General features: G+C 53.6%; 2 protein-coding genes across 3 annotated transcripts in view; one reads left to right on the forward strand and one right to left on the reverse strand.

Annotated features, from left to right (window-relative positions):
- Positions 1–8,377, forward strand: part of Aco2 (aconitase 2) — a 32,531-nt gene extending 24,154 nt beyond the window's left edge. For both annotated transcript variants that reach the window (XM_090328805.1, XM_090328806.1), the window contains exons 7-18: positions 566–670; positions 1,419–1,510; positions 2,312–2,417; positions 2,907–3,064; positions 3,235–3,308; positions 3,614–3,725; positions 4,688–4,810; positions 4,966–5,121; positions 5,966–6,157; positions 6,713–6,845; positions 7,183–7,304; positions 7,837–8,377. In XM_090328805.1, the coding sequence (XP_090184931.1) occupies positions 566–670; positions 1,419–1,510; positions 2,312–2,417; positions 2,907–3,064; positions 3,235–3,308; positions 3,614–3,725; positions 4,688–4,810; positions 4,966–5,121; positions 5,966–6,157; positions 6,713–6,845; positions 7,183–7,304; positions 7,837–7,971 (1,508 nt within the window). In that variant the 3' untranslated portion in view covers positions 7,972–8,377. The remainder of the gene's footprint in view (positions 1–565; positions 671–1,418; positions 1,511–2,311; positions 2,418–2,906; positions 3,065–3,234; positions 3,309–3,613; positions 3,726–4,687; positions 4,811–4,965; positions 5,122–5,965; positions 6,158–6,712; positions 6,846–7,182; positions 7,305–7,836) is intronic.
- Positions 8,378–8,895: 518 nt separating this feature from the next.
- Polr3h (RNA polymerase III subunit H) lies at positions 8,896–14,997 on the reverse strand. The gene is made up of 6 exons (XM_090328808.1): positions 14,802–14,997; positions 14,335–14,431; positions 11,219–11,305; positions 10,909–10,972; positions 9,793–9,994; positions 8,896–9,356 (listed from the first exon to the last, which is right to left on the reverse strand). The coding sequence occupies exons 1-6, from the start codon at positions 14,910–14,912 to the stop codon at positions 9,303–9,305; spliced, it is 615 nt and encodes a 204-aa protein (XP_090184934.1). The 5' UTR covers positions 14,913–14,997; the 3' UTR covers positions 8,896–9,302.
- Between the last annotated feature and the right edge of the window lie 6,272 nt (positions 14,998–21,269).

The following is a 21,269-nucleotide window of genomic DNA, read 5'->3' on the forward strand; positions in this document are numbered from 1 at the left end:
GCATGCACAGGTGCCGGGTGATGTTACAGACAGCAGATACCTTTATCATACCATCATCACCATTTCCATGGCAGCTTCACTGTGCTATTTGGGCTGGCCTCAAACTCCTGGGCTCAGGTAGTTATCCTGTTACACCCTTTTCCTTACCCAGGACTGTGGGCACTTGGCCTGGGCCCGACTTAGTCCATTCTCAGTGCTAAAACTCAGAAAAATGTTCTCTTCACATCACCATGTGGCTGAAAGTAAGCAAGACAGTAGGCAGGCAGATCTGGACTTGAGCTGTGCACGCCTTCTGCGTGACCTTGAACCTCTCTGAGCCAGTCTCCCTCACTGGTGAAGCCATGGCAGTGGCTGGTCAGGCCATGATGGCCACCTGCCCTGCCAAGCAAGGCCATTGGACCTTGAGCTTCAACCTTCCCCCCTCCCCCCCGGGGTGGCTGCTGACTCTTGTGGCTCTCTCCATTATCCAGGGAGGAAGTGCTACCGTTCTCTCTGGTGGAGAGCTGTGCACACCTCTGGCAGGTGTTGGGGTCATGCCTAGGTGTTCAGCCTTGTTTCTTCACAGGCATGGCAACAATCTGTAACATGGGTGCGGAAATTGGAGCCACCACCTCAGTGTTCCCATACAACCTCAGGATGAAGAAGTACTTGAGCAAGACAGGCCGTGCAGGTGAGCCAGCAGGGGCGGTGCTGTCTGCAGACTCACTGTGGCATCTACGAGTAGGTCCTGCAGGTGGATGGCAGATTGTGTGTGTGAGCCTGGTGCCCACTGCTCTCTCCAGCTCTCGGGAGGGTCTGGCATCCAGGATGTTGCGCATGTCCCTGTGTCAGGACTGGGGTTTACATTACATGGGAAGACGGCAACCGAATTCAGTTCCCTCTTGGTCCCCAGTGCACTCGGTAGGAATCTTTCCGTATTGCTGCCATAGCAGGAAGACTAGGAAAAACATGTGAACCACCTTCGCTCTCTTGCTCAATTTCCTTCCACTTCTAGTTTGGTTTCTTTGGGATGCAGGAGAGGAAATAAGGCAGTGGAGTGTGGAAGGGTAGGATGTGGGGCGGGGCGTGGAGTTGAAGGCTTTGAGCCTGAGTTCTCCCTAGCGGCCCTCTTCTGTCCGGCTTCATCCCCTCCCTTGTTCACCACTGTGCTTCAGCTCCAGGGATCCTCCCCTGATTTGAGCCTCAGGTGGTGCTTCTCCATTGCCTAGCTCCTGTGGGCTCTCCTGGTGCCACCGTCACTTTCAGTCAGTGAGGCCTCCACAGTGTCCTGTGGTGATGGAATTGTTCATCTGTTGGCTCAGACAGTACCTGGGGCCTGATGCTTGTTTTGGGAAGCTCAATGGCATAGATGGATCAATGGATGGGCGGATGGATGGATGGAAAATCAAAACCAATTTCTATTTTCCATTGAATTGCAGACATTGCCGGTCTAGCTGATGAATTCAAGGACCATTTGGTGCCCGATCCTGGCTGCCATTATGACCAACTTATTGAAATTAACCTCAGTGAGGTAAGGAAGGGACTTGAATTAGGAGGTTTCTGAGGGCCAGGACACTGGTGTCTTAGCACTGGAGATGGGAAAATCCTGCCTGTCTGTACACAGTGGGGTTTGTGGCTCTTGCTCTCAGTTCCTTGCTGGCTGTTGCCTGAGCTGTGTGCAGCCTCTGTATCAGTTTGCCCTCACCCCACTGCAGTGCAGGCTGATTTACCCTCTAAACGCAGCTTTGCTGTCAGTTCAGAAGGTAAGCCTTTGGCAGGATTTTGCACCCAAGACCTCAGACTGTAGCTGGTATTCTGAGAGCCAGGTAGTCTGGCAGCCGGAGTAATAAAAGCCTGAATTCCCGCTGCTGGGGCCCTAGGCCCTTTTAGTAGAGTGTTCAATCTCTAGGATCCTCACAGAACTGTGTGAAATCTAAAGTCCTCTCATAAAGCATCTAGCCTGTGGTCTGTGTTTGTCAGAAGATGTCAACAGTAAGGTTGTTTGGGAGAGGATGGACTTGGGAGATAGATGGTCTCGAGCCATTCTCCTCCTCTGCCATCTAGCCACAACGGAGTAGGCATGCCACTTCTGAGCTTTAATTCTGCGTGTGCAGAGTGGAGGGAAGGCCAGCTTGGTAGGGCTGGGGCCCGCCCAGGTGCTGTGCACGTCCTGCCCCTCTGCCCCTGTGTTTCCAGCACTGAGCTGCTCGTTGTGAGAGCAGGAGCCTGCCTTCCTGTTCCTCTAGTCATGGGGAAGCTGTGAACTTGGGCTTCTCACCCCTTATTCACCTCTCATTTCACCTCTCCCTCTGTTCCTGGCTTTGTCTTTCAGCTGAAACCACATATCAACGGGCCCTTCACCCCCGATCTGGCTCACCCTGTGGCAGACGTGGGTGCTGTGGCAGAGAAGGAGGGGTGGCCCCTGGACATCCGAGTGGGTGAGCCCTTCCACTGCACACTGCGGCAGGTTCCTGGGCCAGCACCCATGCCCGGCGTCTGAGCGGTCTCTGTGCTTCTGTGGGTTTTCTCAAAACAGCCACTTCCTGCAACAGGCCTATTCAGAACATTATCTTTCCTTGGTTTAACACATACTTGCTTAATGTAGAGTATGGGCAAGAGTGATTTTTAAAATGCTTTTAGCAGCAGTATGATGACACTGCAGTAAGCACTCTTCCTGTGCGTGGAGCTTCTTGTCACAGACCTGTCTATGGAGTTGGTGTGAGATGCACCTCAGTGTTCCCTGCACTCATGTCCTGCCCATGGCCGGGTGGGGAGTAACCTGTCCTTGGAGTCCCAGTTTGCTCTCAGCATGACTCGTAAAAATAGCCTCTCACCTGGTCGGGTCTTTGGACCTCAGTCTATTTTGAGATCACGCCTCTGGTCACCCTCTCCGGCTGACCTCTGACCCACTGTCCACCCTGCACCAGGTCTGATTGGCAGCTGTACCAATTCGAGCTACGAGGACATGGGGCGCTCAGCAGCTGTGGCCAAGCAGGCGCTGGCCCACGGGCTCAAGTGCAAGTCCCAGTTCACCATCACGCCGGGTTCTGAGCAGATCCGCGCCACCATCGAGCGAGATGGCTACGTGAGTGCCCACGTGCCAGCCCACTGCTCAGCAGTGTCCTTTGGGGTGGCTCAGCCTGCAGCCTGTGGGGCCAGGGCTGCCACAGTGCTGGTGGCCGCCTCGGGTGCCAGTAGAGCTCTTTACCTGCAAGCTGCGGCTTCCTCTTTCCCACCTTCCTTTCTCCCCTGCAGGCACAGACTCTGAGGGAAGTGGGTGGCCTCGTCCTGGCAAATGCATGTGGCCCTTGTATTGGCCAATGGGACAGGTGAGTGGCACATCATGTGGATGGAATGAGAGCCCCAGAACCTGAGGGAAGATGTGAGGGTGGAGGGGACACTTGAGCCCAAGGTCCCGGCTCCAGGCACGGCTGCACAGTGGCAGCCTTTATCAGGCTGGGCTGGGCAGCTTGGCCGAGTGGGTGGGTGAGTCAGGGAAAAGCTGACAAGACCACAGTGGGTCCTGGCAGGGGTTCTGAAGGCAGTGGACAGCCGTGAGCTGAGGCAGATGCCATAGGAACCCCACCCATCTGGCCACACCAAGTAACCCTAATTCTGTTCCTTGTCCTGACAGGAAGGACATCAAGAAGGGGGAGAAGAACACAATTGTCACCTCCTACAACAGGAACTTCACCGGCCGCAATGATGCGAACCCCGAGACCCATGCCTTCGTCACATCCCCGGAGGTGAGGGGGTCCTTGTGGCCAGGCTCCAGTGTCGTGGGCTTCCTCGGGACCCCACAGGGCTGCTGAGCGGGGCTGCCATCACCGGCCAAGGGGTCCTCTAAGTGCAAATCAAGAGCCACGCCCTTCTCACCCCCTGGCATTGTGCTCTGTAAGCAGTTTCTGCCTGGCTCTCTAAATCGTGAGGTGTTTGTTGAGCACAGTTAGTGGCTTTGTGCACGGGCCATGGAATCTCAGTGTGGACTTCCACTTCTCTCCCTCCCTCCGCAGTGTCTCCAGGGAAGCCACGTATCCCTCTCTCCCTCTAGCCCTGCTGCTTTCCCTTTTCTCTTTCTTACGTGATCTTGTTGCTGGGGCTAGCCTTGAACTCCTGGGCTCAAGTGACCCCAAGTCGTCCGGGGAGCTGGAACTACAGGTGCTCACCAAGGCACTCAGCTGGAGTTTCTGGGTTCAGTGAACTTGGCTTTGATGTTCCTGTGGGCACTGAGTCGGCACTGGTGGATTGTTTGCCTCCACCCTGACTAGCACCTGGCCTGTGCCTTTGCATATCTGTGTGTTTCTATGCGTCTTCCAGACATGCTCGTGCTTTCTACTTGACTGAAGGGATGGCTCTCTCCTGTTCTAGGAGCAGCCCATGCAACCATCGTTCCATCTTTGCAGCATTTTTGCAAGGGTCTGTCCCTGCCCAGGGGTAATGAGTGCCACAGCAGTGCCCACCTGGCCCGGGGAAGCACACTTAGCTCAGGCCCTGGCAGCAGAGGGCGAGGTCAGGTGGCCTTAGGTCCTCTGCACACCCAGCAGCCAATGCTTCTATTCTACACAGTCCTGCGGCTCCAGTGTCCAAGGAGGCGAGGGCGAGGGCGAGCGAAGGTTTTGCTTCTCTTCTCCAATGGCTGGGATTCTTCTGGAGAGTAGGTAGGTGTGGTGTTTGGTGGTAACCAACAAATGGGCCTCCTCCATTTCAGATCGTCACCGCCTTGGCCATTGCAGGAACTCTCAAGTTCAACCCGGAAACTGACTTCCTGACAGGCAAGGATGGCAAGAAGTTCAAGCTCAAGGCTCCCGATGCGGATGAGCTTCCCAAAGCGGTGAGCAGGCCTGTGCTGTGGCCGCCCACTGTAGGCGCGGGCGGGGAGGGCACTGCTTGTGAGAACAGAAGAAGCTTGCCTCCCCTGAGAACCACCGCATGGGGGAGGAGGATGTGGGGGGTGACATGGTGACATGTCCGTGTCTCCTGCTTCAGGAGTTCGATCCCGGGCAGGACACCTACCAGCACCCCCCCACGGACAGCAGTGGGCAGCGGGTAGAAGTGAGCCCCACCAGCCAGCGCTTGCAGCTCCTGGAGCCCTTTGACAAGTGGGATGGCAAAGACCTGGAGGACCTGCAGATCCTCATCAAGGTCAGTGCGGCCAGCCGAGCTCCACTCGACGTGGGGACGGGAAGGAGAGCTCACTGCCGAGGAGAGCGCATCACAGGTGAACAGAGCTGGATCTAGCTAGCCCAGACAGCAGCCATCAGGTAGAGACAGGCGAATGCAACAGGCGGCCCAGAGGGACACGTATGACTGCCCAGGAGGCTTCCGCCCTGGCTGACAGACACGGATTCCTGTTGTCCCCCATTGAGCTGTTTGTGGGTAGAGCCTGTGGATTGGAAGCCAGGCAGATAGAGGGTGTTGTTTTTTTGCCAGTCCTGGGTCTTGAACTTAGGGCCTCAGCACTGTCCTTGGGCTTTCTCAAGGCTAGAGCTCTACCACTAGAGCCTCAGTACCACTTCCAGCTTTTTCTATATATATTTGGTATTGAGGAATTGAACCCAAGTCTTTGCATTCTAGGCAAACACACTACCACTAGGCCAAACTTCTGTTCCCCAGAGTTTTTACAGGTAGCCAGGCCAGACAGTAACCTATGTGTTTACTGAGGCTCCTGACTGGTCACCAGCCAGTTGTCAGGCGTGTCCCCAGTTCCTCTTGTGACTGGCTCGAATCTGGCTGATCTTCCACCCTGGCTAGCGCTTAGCGGATGCAGCTGTCCTCCCTATCAAAGCCTCCCTCTTTGAGTGGTGCCTGCCCCATGGGTGAGACTGAACGGCCAAGGCTTTTGGTGGTGTTGGGTGACGGCCTTGCCTGAGCCCCCGGCCTGCGTGGTCAAGCAATGCTGCCAAGGCCGCTGCTCCTGAACGGCTTCTTGTCTTCTTCACCACCCGCCCACATCCCAGCCTCGGTTCTCTCTGCCTGCTCCCCCCAGGTCAAAGGGAAGTGCACCACTGACCACATCTCAGCTGCTGGGCCCTGGCTCAAGTTCCGTGGGCACCTGGACAACATCTCCAACAACCTGCTCATCGGTGCCATCAACATTGAAAATGGCAAGGCCAACTCGGTTCGCAACGCCATCACCCAGGAATTTGGCCCTGTCCCTGACACTGCCCGCTACTACAAGGTGAGCCACTTGGGTGAGAGTGGTACTCTCCCCTCTCCTGAGGGCCTGTGTGGAACAGGAGCGGGGAGGGACAAACCACCCAAAGGAAGGAGCACAGGCCTCAGCCGAGGCAGATGGAGGAGGCCGCTGACAGTGCCCAGGAGAATGATGCGCCTTGGCGGTATTGGAGAGAAGGCGCTGGCCCAGAAGTCGGCAGAAAGCGGAGGCTCAGGAAGGCAGGACCCACCACAGCTAGAAGAGGGCAGGTGGTGAGGCTGCAAAGCTAGGCCACCCGGGCGCTGCAGGGGAGCTCCGGGTCAGCCTCTGCCTGCAGACTGCCAGGACCGGTCCAGGTCCCGCCCACTAGGGCCACGATTGGCACCCTGATGGGTAGGCGAGACAGAGTGGGTGCCCTCTGGATGAGCGGTTCGCCCTGGAGCCTCGCCAGCTGGCCTTGCTGTTTCTCTGCTGTCCGTGGACTGTGGCCTCTACCCACTGCAGACAGGGCCAGCTCCTCTAGCCCTTGACCTCGGTATGCCCTCCTGCCTCCTGACCCCAGCCCTGCTTGCTTGACAGAAACATGGCATCCGATGGGTGGTGATTGGAGATGAGAACTATGGTGAGGGCTCGAGCCGGGAGCACGCAGCACTGGAACCTCGCCATCTTGGTGGCCGGGCCATCATTACCAAGAGCTTCGCCAGGATCCATGGTAAGCTCGGCCTACACTTGGGATCCACTGCTCCTCACATGGAGGCCACATCGAGGTCCTGCTGTGGCTGTTGGGCCTGGAGCCACGTACCTAGCTCAGGCTGTATCCTACAGCTTCACCAGTGTAGCCTGAGCAACTGAAATCCAGGAGCAAGCAGTGTCTGTGGGAAGGCCTGGCACGGAGCTGCTCCATGACACCTACTGGGGTGCCTCTAGCAAGAGGCCTAAGCTGTGGTCAGTTCAGCCACAGCAGTGGGGCCCCAAGCGGATCTAGAGAAGGGAGCTCCCGGGGCTTTGCAGTCCCTGGGTGAGGGTGCCACTTGTTTTCCTCCTTCCAGAAACCAACCTGAAGAAGCAAGGCCTCCTGCCCCTCACCTTTGCTGACCCTTCTGACTACAACAAGATCCACCCTGTGGATAAGCTGACCATTCAGGGCCTGAAGGACTTTGCCCCTGGCAAGGTTAGAAGGCAGGGGAGGCTGGGGCCTTCCTGGGTGGGTAGGGCTAAAGAAGCCACTTCCTGTGAACTTTGTCAGTTGTGGGGCTTGAACTAGGGGCTTGGGTACTGTTTCTGAGCTCTTTTACTCAAGGCTAGTGTTCTACCAATTTGCGCCAAAGTACCACTTCTGACTTTTCTGGTGATGAATTGGAGATGAGTCTCACAGACATTTCTGCCTGGGCTAGCTTTGAACCACAATCCTCAGTTCTCAGCCACCTGAGTAGTTAGGGTAACTGGCGTGAGCCACCAGCGCCTGGTTTCCTATGAATTTTTATTCCAATTGTGAGGCTCTTAAGTTCTCCGGGCTCAGACAGGAATATGACCGCTGAGGGCAGAGCCAGCCCAGGCCCCCACTGCCCAGGCATTAACCCACAGCCCATTAGTCTCTCCCCAGTGCGACTCACTGGGCCCCAGGAGTCTCCTGTGAGCCCAGATCTGGTCTCCATCCTAGAGCACCTGCTGGTATCTATTCACACCTACCTCTTACCTTGCAGCCCCTCAAATGTGTCATCAAACACCCGAATGGAACCCAGGAGACCATTCTCCTGAATCACACCTTCAACGAGACCCAGATTGAGTGGTTCCGTGCAGGCAGCGCTCTGAACAGGATGAAGGAGCTACAGCAGTGAGGACAGGCCACACCGCCCCCCCAGCCCCCCACAGCAGCGGCTCCTCATGCATCACCAGAGCTAGACCTGGCCCTCCCTGGCTTCCTGCTCCTCAACAGTGTGACCTAAGGCCGTCCTCCCCCACCTCAGCCCGCCCATGGTGTGGGGAGAAACCCGGAGCTGGGGACTCTTAAACAATCTCCTGGCCCGGCCTCCCTGAGTAGTGTAGCCTCATACAATTGTATTTATTTTTGATGACAACACTCCCCTCTGAAGTTTTTATTCTGCCTTAACATTTCATTGATGGTTGAAGGATTTAAAGAACCATCTCTTGTTAAAAAAAAAAAAGTATTATTATAAGATCTACTGGGAGTGGAGGTGCAGACCAATGTCTCTGAAAAAGAAGCACCCAAATTCATCGACTGTTCTTGTGAGTGGTTGTGTTGTTTATCCGCCAGGTCAGGGTTGGTCTTCCTGGTGGTCAGCAAAGGCCCAGGGCCACAACCCCATCTGTACCCCACTAGCGTAACCCTCTGAACAAGCACCTCCCGGTCTGTCCCTGCTTACCAATGCAAGCGGAGGCCTGACCCCAAGTTCCCGTGACTTCAGCGCCACTCCCCTGGCACTGTGTCCTCTCGTCACTCTGAGAGCGGGCGTAGCCTGTCTGGACAGCTGGGCCTCCTTGGAAAGTAAAGGTCCCCAAGATAGTGCTCGTGATCATGGCTACTGTGCAGACATCTGGGGAAGTTGCTGCCTCTTGATGCGCCACCTCAGCGTGACCGGCAGCCCGGGCCCAAAGCGGCTGGCCCAGGCTGGCCACTGTGTGAGGGCGCCACCAAACTGAGCGGCCCTGTCTGGTAACCCCCAAGTTGACGACTTGCAGATTATCCCCCAAAGTGAGTTGGGACGGTGGAGCCGTGCTGGTCCAGCCTGGCAACCCTGAGCTAGAGCAGGACACTTGCTGTTTTTTTTAATCTTGAAACAGTTGTACAGAGACGGTTCCATTCGACATACTCTCCCCAGTCAGGACATGCGCTTTTAGGGCAACTGGTGGGGGACTTCTCAGCCCTTGCTGCCGCTGTTCATTTAACTTCATGTCTGCTGTACAAATCCACTGGCTGGGGCTGGATTCAACTTGGCGGCAGAGTGCTTGCCTAACATGGCAAAGGCCCTGGCTTCCATCTCCAGCACTGCAAGAAGAAAAGTGTCAGTCCACCCCGGAGGAGCTGGGTCAGGAGGGTGGGGGCACACGGTAGCACCTGGCTGCAGCAGTCCAGTTCTGGGTGGCAGACGACTCCTCATTTCCTCACTGCCACCTCCCAAGGCCAGATACAGTCTGTCAGCCAACGAGGCTAATTGCTGGTCCACCAGGAGAGAAGACCGAGGCCTGGTTCACTGATGGAGCCCTGGAGAGCAAAGGGAAAGAGCAGGGAGTTTAATGCCCCCTCAAGCTTGACTGCCTGGGACCAGAGGCCACCAGGACGACACCCAGCAGTACCTGCAGCGGGTAGGGATGGGAGTGCGGGAGCGCACAGCAGCCATGACAACTGGGGACCACGCCATTGCTCCAGGCTAGCACAAGGGAGCAGATGGGGCACAGAGGCTATCTCTCCTTACCCCTTTCCCAGCTCTCTGCTCCTGCCAGCACAGCCAGCTGTGTGAGGCCTGCCCTTAGTCCACGCTTTGATCTCACCTAGGCCCTTCCTATGGCCTCCCTGGCCAGCACTGCTCTGTGCCTTGCCTCTAGCATCATGGCAGCTGTTACCTTTTCTCCCAGGCTGTAGAAATGGGCAGACCATGGGCAGCCCTCCCGCACACCCCGCCACCCAGTGGTCCTCTCACCACAAGTGTGTATGGAGCCTCCTTCTTGGGTGGCTCCTCATTGGATGACGTGGCCTCGGCCGAGCTGGGCCCTGTGGGGGACGTGTCCACAAAGCTCTCATCCACGACCCGGAAGCGGATCTCCTCCCCCGTGTCCATGTACAGGTCATGCGCTCCTTCCTCGGTCTCGTACTCCCACACCCAGACCTGCTCCGCCTCATCACTGGTGCCCAGGGGTCAAGGCCACAAGCAAGCCATGGGGGGGAGGGGAGGGGATGGGAGGTCGCTTCAAATGCCCAGCCCAGGATGACACTGCTCTGTCTGGACAACCTCGGGAAAGGCAGCTCCTGGCCCCACAGAACAGGACACCACGGCCTGTTCCACTTCAAAAACGAGGAATGATTCAAGTATGTGTACCTCCCCCACATCTGACAGGCAGGCAAGCGGGCAACTTGCCCAGGGCTAAAGGCACGGTTCAAGTGTTAGAGTACCCGCCCCGAGTTCAAAGCCCAGGACCACCAAAAGAAACAGCAACAAGACCAGGTCTCAAGAGATTGAGGGGGCCAGACCTGCTAACAAATTTCAGTCACATGCGACCCTGGCTGCCCATGGTGGCTCAGCCAGCTAGGGCCTCTACCAGCTCCCCCATGTCCTGTGCCAGCCCTACCAAGGATCCACACTGCCCTCTAGTGGCATTGCTGCCACTGTACTCAGCCTGGGTTGTGCTAAACCACTGCTGGGTACTGGGAGAACGACTGACAGGATGGGCTTCCTTCAGTGAAGGTTCTCATTACTGACAGCCCCATAGGCAAGGTGAGGGCTGGGCTGGGGACAATCCAGTCCAGGAACTTGAGCTGATGAGCATGTTCTGTGAAGGGAACACAGGCCTTACACCCCAAGAAAGCGGGGTGAACCAGCCAGGGTTAGCCTGCTGGAACAAGATCTTGACACTACTGCAGGGAAACCTGGGTGAACAGGGAATGGATGGCAGCCCTGAAGCCAGTCCCAGGGACACTGTGGGCACCAGACTCCCACAGGCCAGGGCCAGCACACAGGCTGCCCTAGGGGCAGGCCGCAGCAGGGCTTCCTCGGGGGAAGTCTGCGTTCCCAGGAACCCCCTTTTCCTTTGGAGGATACAACTTGGCGGGCTGCTGCAGCGACTCTGGAGGGATGAGAATATCATCGAAGAACCCTAGAGAGACTGGAAGAAAGAAGGTGACAGCGGGGGACAGACAGATAAACAAGGGATCTGGATATTTAAGCAAACCCCTCCAGCGCCACCAGAAGTCGCCTTCCCCATCTCAGAGCCCCACATACCAGGCCTGGGTAGTGCTGAGCAAAGCCCCATGCACACAGTCTTCAGATGTTAGATGGTGACCCCAGCCTTCACTGACCGCCCCCCCCCCTCGCCTCACTGACCCCCAGGCTTCCCTAAGGAGTTGCTTACCGTGCACGCCCTCTGGGCTGCAGCCTTTGATCTTCCCAATCAGAATCTCATCCAGGAACGGGTGGAAAACCACATAGCGGAAATGGACTGGACATGGAGGAACAGGCATGCAGGGACTGCGTGTTGCTCTCGAGAGCCCTCCCTCCCTCCCTCCCAGCCCTTGACCCTCATCCCTGCAAGGTCACAACTTGGTCCCCATAAGGCACTAGTAGCAGCTGCCCTAGAACTGCAGGCCGGCTTCCAATCTACCTGGGAAGTCCCACCTGAGCCAGACTCTGGGCACCAGTGATTCCAAAGGCAATTCCAAGTTTCCTCCAACTGCTCTTTGAATTATTAACTTTTTTTTTTCCAGTCCTGGGCTTGAACTCAGGGCCTGAGCACTGTCCTTGGATTTTCTCAAGGACAGAGTTCTACCACTTGAGCCAAGTACCACTTCCGGCTTTTTCCATGTATGTGGAACTGAGGAATTGAACCCAGGTCTTTGTGTGTGCCAGGCAAGCACTCTACCACTAGGCCAAAATCCCAGCCTTATGAATTGTTTTTAGGGCAGCTATACTGAAGCTTGAACTCGGTGTATTTCAGGTGCTGTCCCTGAGCTTTTTCACTCAAGGCTGGTAGTTTTACCATTTGAGTCACATCTCCACTTCTGGCTTTTTGGATTGGAGAGAAGAGTCTCGTGAACTTCCCTGCCCAAGCTGGCGTGGAGCCATGATCCTCAGATCTCAGCCAACTGAGCAGCTAGGATAGCAGGCATGAGCCACCAGCACTCAGCCTTTCAATTCTAAAAGGGAAGCCACGGGGCTGGGAACGTGGTAGAGTGCTTGCCTAGCATGCACGAAGCCCTAGGTTTGATTGCTTAGTACATAAACAGAAAAAGCCAAAGTGGTGCTGTGGCTCAAGTGACAGAGTGCTAGCCTTGAGCAGAAGCTCAGGGACAGTGCTCAGGCCCTGAGTTCAAGCCCTGGGATTGGCAAAAAATAACAATAATAATAATAAAATTAATAAAAGGGCAGACGCGGGGCCGGGAGTTTGGCCTAGTGGTTAAAGTGCTTGCCTAGCATGCATGAATACCCAGGTTCGATTCCTCGGTACCATATATAGAAAAAAAGCCGGAAGTGGTGCTGAAGCTCAAGTGGTAGAGCTCTAGCCTTGAGAAAGTCCAAGGACAGTGCGCAGGCCCTGAGCTCAAGCCCAGGACTGGCAAAAAAAAAAAAAAAAAGGCAGACGCACAAGACAAAGGACAAGACAAAGGGAACCAGAATTAATACAAGTTCTCCTGCCACCTGGCAAAGCTTGCCCCAGGCACAGCTCTGCCCTGAAACTGGATGCTAAAAATGTCCTGTGACTGGGGGAGGAGGAAGAGCAGCGAGCAGATGAAATGCCTGGTGGGTTTCCAGGCCCTGCCCTCGGTGTGGCCTCTTCACCTGACCACAACCATTCTCCTCAGCTGACCAGGGCTCCTACCACTCGTGTCACCTGCTCACCTGCCCCCTTCCTAACGCTCTAGAGCAATGAGAAACTGTGGCTGCTGCTTGTCAACCTGTGTCACCACCCATCTGTGCCAGAGGTGGCATTTCTACCATTCCAGCCACACAGCTGCTCTACAACGTTCTTTATATTTTCTTTTTCTATCCATGTCTCGGGCCTTGAACTCAAGGCCTGGACATAACAATCCATGAGCTTCTTTTGCTCAAAGCTAACCTCTGGTTAAAAGGGGTAGGGCTGGCTGGGCACCAGTGGCTCACGCCTGTCATCCTAGCTACTCAAGAAGCTGGGATCTGAGGATCACGGTTCAAAGCCAGCCCAGGCAGGAAAGTCCATGAAATTCTTATCGCTAACTAATCACCAGCAAACTAGAAGTGGCGCTGTGGCTCAGAGTGGTAACTGAAGAGCTCAGGGACAGTGCCCAGACCCAGAGTCCAAGACCCAACTAACAACAACAACAAAATGGTTAGCTTGAGAGCTTGAGATGGTGGCTCATGTCTGATAACCCTTAGTTACTCAGGAGCCCACCCTACACACCGCAGCCCTGGCCGAACCCTCCCACTGACACAGAACCCCCAGACAGCCCAATCCAGTGAGCCCTAGGGGCCCCGGCCCTGCCCTAGAAGCCCCACCTGCATGTCCTCCTTCAGTCCTGTAGCAGTACACAGGAGGAACCAGAGGCACAGAGAGGTTACCTATTCCATTCATGGCACACAGCTGTAAGTGGCAAATCCACTCTTCTAACTATGCTATCCCGCCCATCAAGGTCCTCACCCCTGAGTGGGCTGCTCTTCTTCCTCCCTCTGCTCGCTAATCCACTGGGGCCACTCCACCAAGTCTTCAGCTGTCTGGATCAACTCCCACCAGGCAAGCACACGAAAGCCGAAAGGGCTCAGACATGGAGCCACAATCTCAGACCTGGAGAGGCCGTAACCATTACCGAATTCGCTTTCCATGTCTTACACATAAGGAGGCAGAGAAGACAAACGTCTACCTGTAGTCACTGCGTCAATTCCCACTAGTCAGAACTGGAGTTCTCAGGCTGGAACTCCCACTCAGTACCCCAGGCATTTCTGCAGCTACTGCTAACAGCCTTGCTGGGTGCTATGGCTCACACTTGTAATCCTGGCCATTACTCAGGAGGCTGAGATCTGAGGAATGCAGTTCTGAGCCAGCTGCGGCAGGCAAGTCCATGAGACTGTTAGCTCCTTATCTCCCCAAAACCAGAAATGGAGCTGTTGCTCAAAGTGGCAGAGTGCTAGCTATCCTTGAGCAAAAGAGCTCAGGGACAGCCTTGGTTCTAACCCTATGACTAACCCAAAAAACACAGAGAGGAGAGGGTGAGGAGAAGAGAGAGACAGACAGGACCGACAGACAGATGGAAAACTGAGCCTTAAGAAACACAACTCTGGAGTGCTTGCCTAGCATGCACAAAGACCTAGATTCGATTCCTTGGTTTCACATACATAGAAAAAGCCAGAAGTGGTGCTGTGGCTCAAGTGATGGAGCTCTAGTGTTGAGAAAGCCCAAGGACAGTGCTCAGGCCCTGAGACTGGCAAAGAAAGGGAGGGAGGGGAAGCGGGAGGGAGGGAGGACGGACAGACAACACCCCAAGAAAGGCAGATACTCACCTTTGGTATGTGATGCACCATCCCCTGGGAACACATAGGCATCTTCCAGCTTGGTGATATCGAACAAACAGATGCAGAGGCCCACATTGTACACGACCTGGGTGCATACGTGTACACACGGTCACTCTACGAACCGGAGCCCCAGGCCGCCTGTCCCGTGGCCCTCACACCCACAAGCAAACTCTGAGTCCCTCTGCTAGACGGGCATGAGCTGGGGCTCGGCCACACGGCCCGGGCAGGAGGCTCCGAAGGGCGAGGAGCCAGCCAGGTGTGAGGGGCACCGCGCCTGTAACCCCAGCTGCTCGGAGGCAGAGGGCGGGGGAATCTGAGTTTGAGCCAACTTGGGTGAGGTTCGCAAGGCTGCGTTCAAGTTAATGTCGAAAGGGTGGGGCCGGCGGCCCCGGGGGATCCCCTCCCCGGGAGGCGGGGGTCGGCGCCCTCGTGCCGCGCACGCCGGGGCCCAGTACCTTGTTGGCCAACTTTTTGTTCAATTCCTCGGCAATGGAGTCGTTGAGCTTCCTCTCAAACTGCCACGGAGGGATCCGCACCGTGTCCACCATCTCCACCAGCACGAACATGGCGGCCTGCGCCGGGCGGACCCCGGGGCTCTGGGGGCCCCGAACCCCCTCAGCCCCGTCCCCACCTCGCGGGGACGCCGCCCTTCCCCGCCTCAGCCAACCCAAGCCCGGGGGATCCGAGCTGCCGGAACCGGCCAGCCTCCGCTTCCGAGGCGGCAGGAAGCCTCGATCCTGCGACGACTGGAGCTCAGACGCCGCGCCGGGCCACGCGCGCGCCCCGCCGGCCACCGACTCGCTCCGCGAACCCGCACGCCGGGCTGGAGTCTCCCACCGTGCGCCAGATTCCGAACCCGTCGCTTCCGGACAGCTGACCAATAAGAACATTATTCCCGCCCCCGGAAATGGGGCGTGACTGTCTACTGGCTCCTGCGCGGAGAGGAGGCGGGGTCTGGCGGTGAGGGGGCGGGGCTTCCCTCTGTGGGCGGGAAATCTGACACCGCCCGGATTTCCGGTTGCTAGGCAACCTGGGTTTGCTTGGACTGCGCCACGTGGGTTTCCAGGCGTCCCTTTCCACACAAGATCACTCAGCCTTGCTGAAAACCAGCACTGCGGGTCAGAACTTGAAGAGCTGGCAAGAAAGGAACCACTTTCTAAGATGGAGTTTTCTTCTTCTTCTTCCCCTCCCCGTCCACCCCCCCCTCCGCCAGTCCTGGGTCTTGAACTCAGGGCCTGGGCACTGCCCTTGAGCTTTCTCGAGACTAGCGCTCTACCACTTGAGCCCCAGCACCACTTAGAGCGTTTTCTATATGTGGCACCAAGGAATCGAACCCAGGGCTTCATGCATACTGGGCAAGCACTGCACCACTAAGCTACACTCCCGGCCCTAGGATAAGGTTTGCCTCTCTTCTTTCAGATAGGATGCATTCATTTGCAAAAGTCGGTGAACTCAGTTCTGGAGATCTGATTGTGATCTGATTGTGATGAATTTTATCAATTTAAAATTGCTGGATTCAGTGTCACACGCTTAAAATGCCAGAACTCTCCGAAAGCTGGGGGATTAGGAGCTCAAGGCCAGACTAGGATACATAATTAGGCCCTGTCACAAATAAGTAAGTTAGTAAATAAATAAGTAAATGTTGCGTAAGGGCTAGGATTGTAGCTCAGTGATACTAGGTGCCTGGTGTAGGCAAAGCCCTGGGTTCAATACCAGCACTGCAAAAACAAAAGTGATTATACTTGGAGACAAAAACCTGAGTGATTTAGCAAATACTTATCATCTCAAAACTTTGTAATGCCTGTCTCAAAACAAAACAAAAATGATATTGGGTCTTGCTCAAGCCTGTAATCCTAGTCACACAAGAAAGCTGAGATCTGAGAATTGTGGCTCAAAGCCAACCAGAGCAGGCTTCTGGTTATTTCTAATTAACCAGAAGAACATCGCCCCATTTGTAAAGAAATGGAAAGACTTGGAAAAAATATTAAGTGAAGTAAGCGAGACTCAAAGGAACATAGGCTCAATGGTTTCCCTCATTTGTCATAATTAGTATAAACTTTGGACTCTCCTAGCAGAGGTTTACTATAGGGCAAAACCTAGATACAGAAGGCCATATAGGATGAGGCTAAATGAAAGGACCTCCAGGATATGGAAACAGAGACATATAATGGGTGATTGTTGTTCTTAATGTACTACATTATTTCTCATCTCATTTGTTGTCCCTTGGTTATCTTATATTGTTACAGTATCTTACCTTGTTATCTGGTATATTGTATATATGTTTATTTGAAATAGGATAGGGAAGGGGGGAAAACAAGCTAAGGGGAGTGGGTGAGAGGAGGGAAATGGGGACAAAAACATGAAAAGGGTATCAATGTTTGTGAAGCAATGCACCTTCTAGCTGGCGAATATAAGGTAACCCTTCTATTAATTACAATAAAAAAAATACTGAAAGAGGTGCTGGGAGTCCAGTGGTAGAGTGCTTGCCTAGCATACACGAAGACCCAGGTTCGATTCCTCGGTACCACATACATGGGAAAAAAAACAGAAGTGGTGCTGAGGTTCAAGTGGTAGAGCTCTATCTTTGAGAAAGTCCAAGGACAGCGCTAAGGCCCTGAGCTCAAGCCCAGGACTGGAAAAAAAAAAAAAACACTGAAAGAAAAAAAAGAAAAATGAGAAGGCAAGCTATGGTTCATGTGGTAGAGTGCCAGCCTTAAGTAAAAAGGTATGAGAAAGTCCAGCTAAGGGAAAGCCCAGGCCCTAGGTTTAAGTCCCACTACCTTCATACAATCAGAGATATCGGGGGAGGGCTAGGATCCAACCTCAATGGCTTTCAGTTGAAAGTCCAAAACTTCTTTTGTTTTTCTTTCAGTCATGGGGCTTGAAGCTGGGCCTGGGCTCTCTACCTGAGCTCTTCAGCTCAAGGCTGGTGCTCTACCACTTTGAGCCACAGCACCACTTTTGGTTTTCTGGTTAATTGTAGATGAGAGTCTCGTAGACTTCCCTGCTCCGACTGGCTTTGAACCTTGATCCTCAGATCTCAGACTCCTGAGTAGCTAGGATTACAGGTGAGAGCCACTGCGCCCAGCAAGTCCCACACTTTTTTGGTAGCAAATAAGGTTCTGCAGGATCTGTCTCCTAGCCACTTCTCACGTCCCAACCTAGGCTGCCTTCATTCTGATCACTCGCATGACCTTAGAGAATCCACTCACTTGTCCAACACCATGAGCTGGTAAGTGTTAGAAGTGAGCGCTGCCGAAAGTTCTACACTACACTTCCTATAAAGTTGGAGCCTGTAGAGAAATATTGCCTCATGTTTTAACCGAAATAACAAGTATTTTATGCATCCTACCACTGCAGCTTAACACAAGACCTTAGCTTGGCTTTTTCTGTAAAAGCTGGCACTTTACTACTTGTGCCACACCTCCATTTCTGATCTTTTGCTGGATAATTGGAGATAAAAGTTTCATGAACCTTTCTGCCTGGGATGGCTTTGAACCATAATCCTCCAACCTTAGCCTTCTGAAAAGTTAGGATTACAGGCATGAGCCCCCAGAGACCAGCTCAAAATAACAATTTGAGGACATGAAAGGATCTGTGAGGTAGATGACAGAGACACTTGAAATTGAAATGCATTTTCAATTAGTAAATTTACTGACTTTACAAGCATGGAACTCTCTCAAGTCAGGCTGCAGTACTACTGAATTTGGCCTTATTGCTGAACTTCTTTATGGGGGTCAGTCTGCTTCTGCTAAGAGCTGAAGAACAATTCTACTTCAGCTCTTTCTCCTCACTATTCTCTAAAATCATTCCTAGGACACAGTCAGTAGTGGCGTTAGGAAATACTTTCTCATTCTCTCAAATCTCCTCTCTCTCTTTAAATTTCAATCTGTTTAAATATCTTTCTCTCTTTACCGGTTCTTCCTCTCTCTTCCCAATTTTTTGTTTCTTCTTCTTTTTTTTTTTTTTTTCCTGGTTCTGGGGCTTGAACTCAGTTCTAGACACTTAAGCCACAACACCATTTCTGGCTTTTCCTGTGTAGGTGGTTTTGTGGAATCAGACCCAGGGCTTCATGTATGCTAAGCAAGCACTCTGCCACTAAGCCACAGTCCCAGACCAATTCTTGGTTTCCCCCTCCTCCTCCTCCTCCTCCTCTTTCTTTTTCTTCATCTTCTTTGTCAGTTGTGGGACTTGAACTCTTGGGTTGGGCATTGTCCCTGAGCTCTTCAGCTCAAGGCTACCACCCTACCTACCCCTTGAACCACAGTGCCACTTCCCTTCTTCTGATGGTTAATTGGAGATAAGAGTCTCACAAACTTTAGCTCCCGGGCTGGCTTTGAACCGTGATCCTCAGGTCTTAGCCTCCTGTGTGGCTAGGATTACAGATGTGAGCCACTGCTCCCAGCTCTTTGTTTCTTTCAGTTAAAGACAGTCTGGCCATGTTCAGGCTTGTCTTGAACTAGGCTCAAGCAATAGCAATCCTTCTGCCTCAGACCCTCAAATAGCTAGGACTATTATAAACACAAACTTGCTTAAATATCTCTCAAATGTTCCCCCTTGATTCTCAGGCTTTTCATTGAGCTTAGTCATATGCTCAGCCTGGCCTCAGTTTCTCTGGCAAGTGGTCTCTATACTTTTACACACACACACACACACACACACACACACACACACACACACACACACACACACACACAATTCCTGAATAAGGTTTTACTCACCTAAATAAGTCTGAATTGAACTCAATCTTTCTCTTCAGCCTCCCCTCCCCTTGAGTTTGTATGTATGTGTGTGTGTGTGTGTGTGTGTGTGTGTGTGTGTACTGGGGCTTGAACTCATGTCCTCATGTTTTCACTGGGCTTTTTGCTCAAGGTCAACACACTACTACTTGAACCACATATTCATTTCCAGCTTTATTTATTTATCCATTTTTGGTGCTAGTCCTGGAACTTGAACTCGAGAGGGCTGAGGCACTTTCCCTGAGATTCTTAGCTCAAGGCTAGAACTCTCCCACTTGAACCACAGCTCCACTTCTGGCTTTTTTTTTTCTGGTTAATTGGAGATAAGCGTTTCCTGGACTTTCCCATCGGGGTTGTCTTTGAGTCATGGTCCTCAGATCTCAGCCACCTGAATAGCTGCAAAAAGTGAGTAAGTAGATTATTCAGTGTCCCACAGCTATAAAATGGCAGAGCTGGGACTCAGACTCCACCACCATGATCTCAACCACTGAGCTGTGCCACTGTGACATTAGCCTGAGAGCAGCAAAGAGAAGCCTTAGAAGATAAAACAAGGAAATGACAACAGGATGCACTCAGATGACACAACGGATGGATACGGAGGAATGGAGACAAGAATGTATTGTGGTCTTAGCCAATGAAGGCCAAACAAGGCTGGCAGCCATGGAGAGAGGAGTTGGCAGAGTCCAGGGGTCTGTATGCAGCAGGCTGATGCCCGCGGGGTTCAGCCATCAGCCAGGCGGTGAGCCATTCACCGATGGGAAACTGGAGGAGGGCCAGGCTGGGCTGCAGGGCCACACTGGAGCCCAGTGTTTCAGGTTCTCAGCTTTCCCTGCCGGCATTCAGCGCTCAGGTCTGGAAGAATGAATTGTTGGCACATTGGTTTATGCATTGGTCAGGCCTCTTTGCTAATCCTCAGTGTTATTCCCGGAAGGTTTGCAGTGACTTACAAAGATTCACACGCCACTGAATCCGCAAGCTCCGTGATGGCAGAGGCCTTCTTGATCGAGTCCCTCCCCATCCTGTGGCCCAAACCCAGTGCCTGGCACGTGGCCCAGGCTTGTAAATATGGAGCATTTGAACAGACAAAAGGGTAACATGGTTAGCATCGCCGAGAACAGAGGGGACAGGGAGAAATAGGGCTGGGAACCAACCAGGCAGACAGAGAATCCAGCCAGGAGGTCAAGGTGGTGGGGCTCAGTACCCCACAAGACCTGAATGTGTCCATGAGCCTCTCAGCCTGCCCCACCCCCACGCTGCCCCCAGCTGGGTGGACTGACACCCCTGGAATCCCAGCACTTGGGAAGCTGGGCAGTTTGAGGCCATGCGGGACACTAGTGGCTCACACCTGTAACCCTAACTACTCAGGAGGCCGAGATCCAAGCGTCATGGTGCAAAGCCAGCCGGGACAGAGTGTTCATGAGACTTCTGTTTCCAATTACCCAGCAAAAAGCCAGAAGTGGAATCCTGGCTCGAGGGATGGAGCACATGCCTCCAGTAAAAGAGCTCAGAGACAGGGCCGGGAGTCTGGCCTAGTGGTTGAGTGCTTGCCTAGCATGCACAAAGACCTGGGTTCGATTCCTCGGTACCACATACATAGAAAAAGCCAGAAGTGGTGCTGTGGCTCAAGTGGTAGAGCTCTAGCCTTGAGAAAAATCCAAGGACAGTGCTCAGGCCCTGAGCTCAAGCCCAGGACTGGGAAAAAAAAAAAAGCTCAGAGACAGAAGTCAGACCCTGGTTCAAGTGCATGCATGCATGCATGCGCACATGTGTGCGCGCGCGCGCACACACACACACACACGCACTTTAAGGCCAAGCTCAAGAGCCAGTGGCTCACACCTAATAATCCTAATAACCCTCGATTTTCAGGAGGCTGGGATCTGAGATTTGAGGATCCTAATTTTTAGCCAATCCAGGCAGGAAAGTCCATGAGATTATAATCTTCAATCAGCTAACCAAAAGCTAGAAGTAGAGCCAGGATAGGATTCAAATGATAAGAGAGCTAGCCATGATTTTAAAATGAGTTAAAGCCCCAGTACCAACACCTAAATACTTATTCAATGCTCCAGCAAAAATCCAGGCAAGATGAATGATTCAAGGGGTAGAGCACTAGCCTTGAAAAAGCAAGCCATGTGAAAGCATGAGGTCCTGAGTTCAAACCCCAGTACCCACGAAGAAAAAAAAAGA

Source organism: Megascapheus bottae, chromosome 2, assembly GCF_031878675.1.
Source record: "Megascapheus bottae isolate mThoBot1 chromosome 2, mThoBot2.hap1, whole genome shotgun sequence".
Lineage (NCBI taxonomy): Eukaryota > Metazoa > Chordata > Mammalia > Rodentia > Geomyidae > Megascapheus > Megascapheus bottae.

Excerpts from the sequence above, each read along its gene's own strand:
- Polr3h (XM_090328808.1), bottom strand. The coding sequence starts at position 14,912 with ATGTTCGTGCTGGTGGAGATGGTGGACACGGTGCGGATCCCTCCGTGG. Across the intron at positions 14,432-14,801 it reads ACAAAAAGTTGGCCAACAAG|GTCGTGTACAATGTGGGCCT; the intron begins GTACTGGGCCCC and ends GTATGCACCCAG. Across the intron at positions 10,973-11,218 it reads CAGCCCAGAGGGCGTGCACG|TCTCTCTAGGGTTCTTCGAT; the intron begins GTAAGCAACTCC and ends TCTTTCTTCCAG.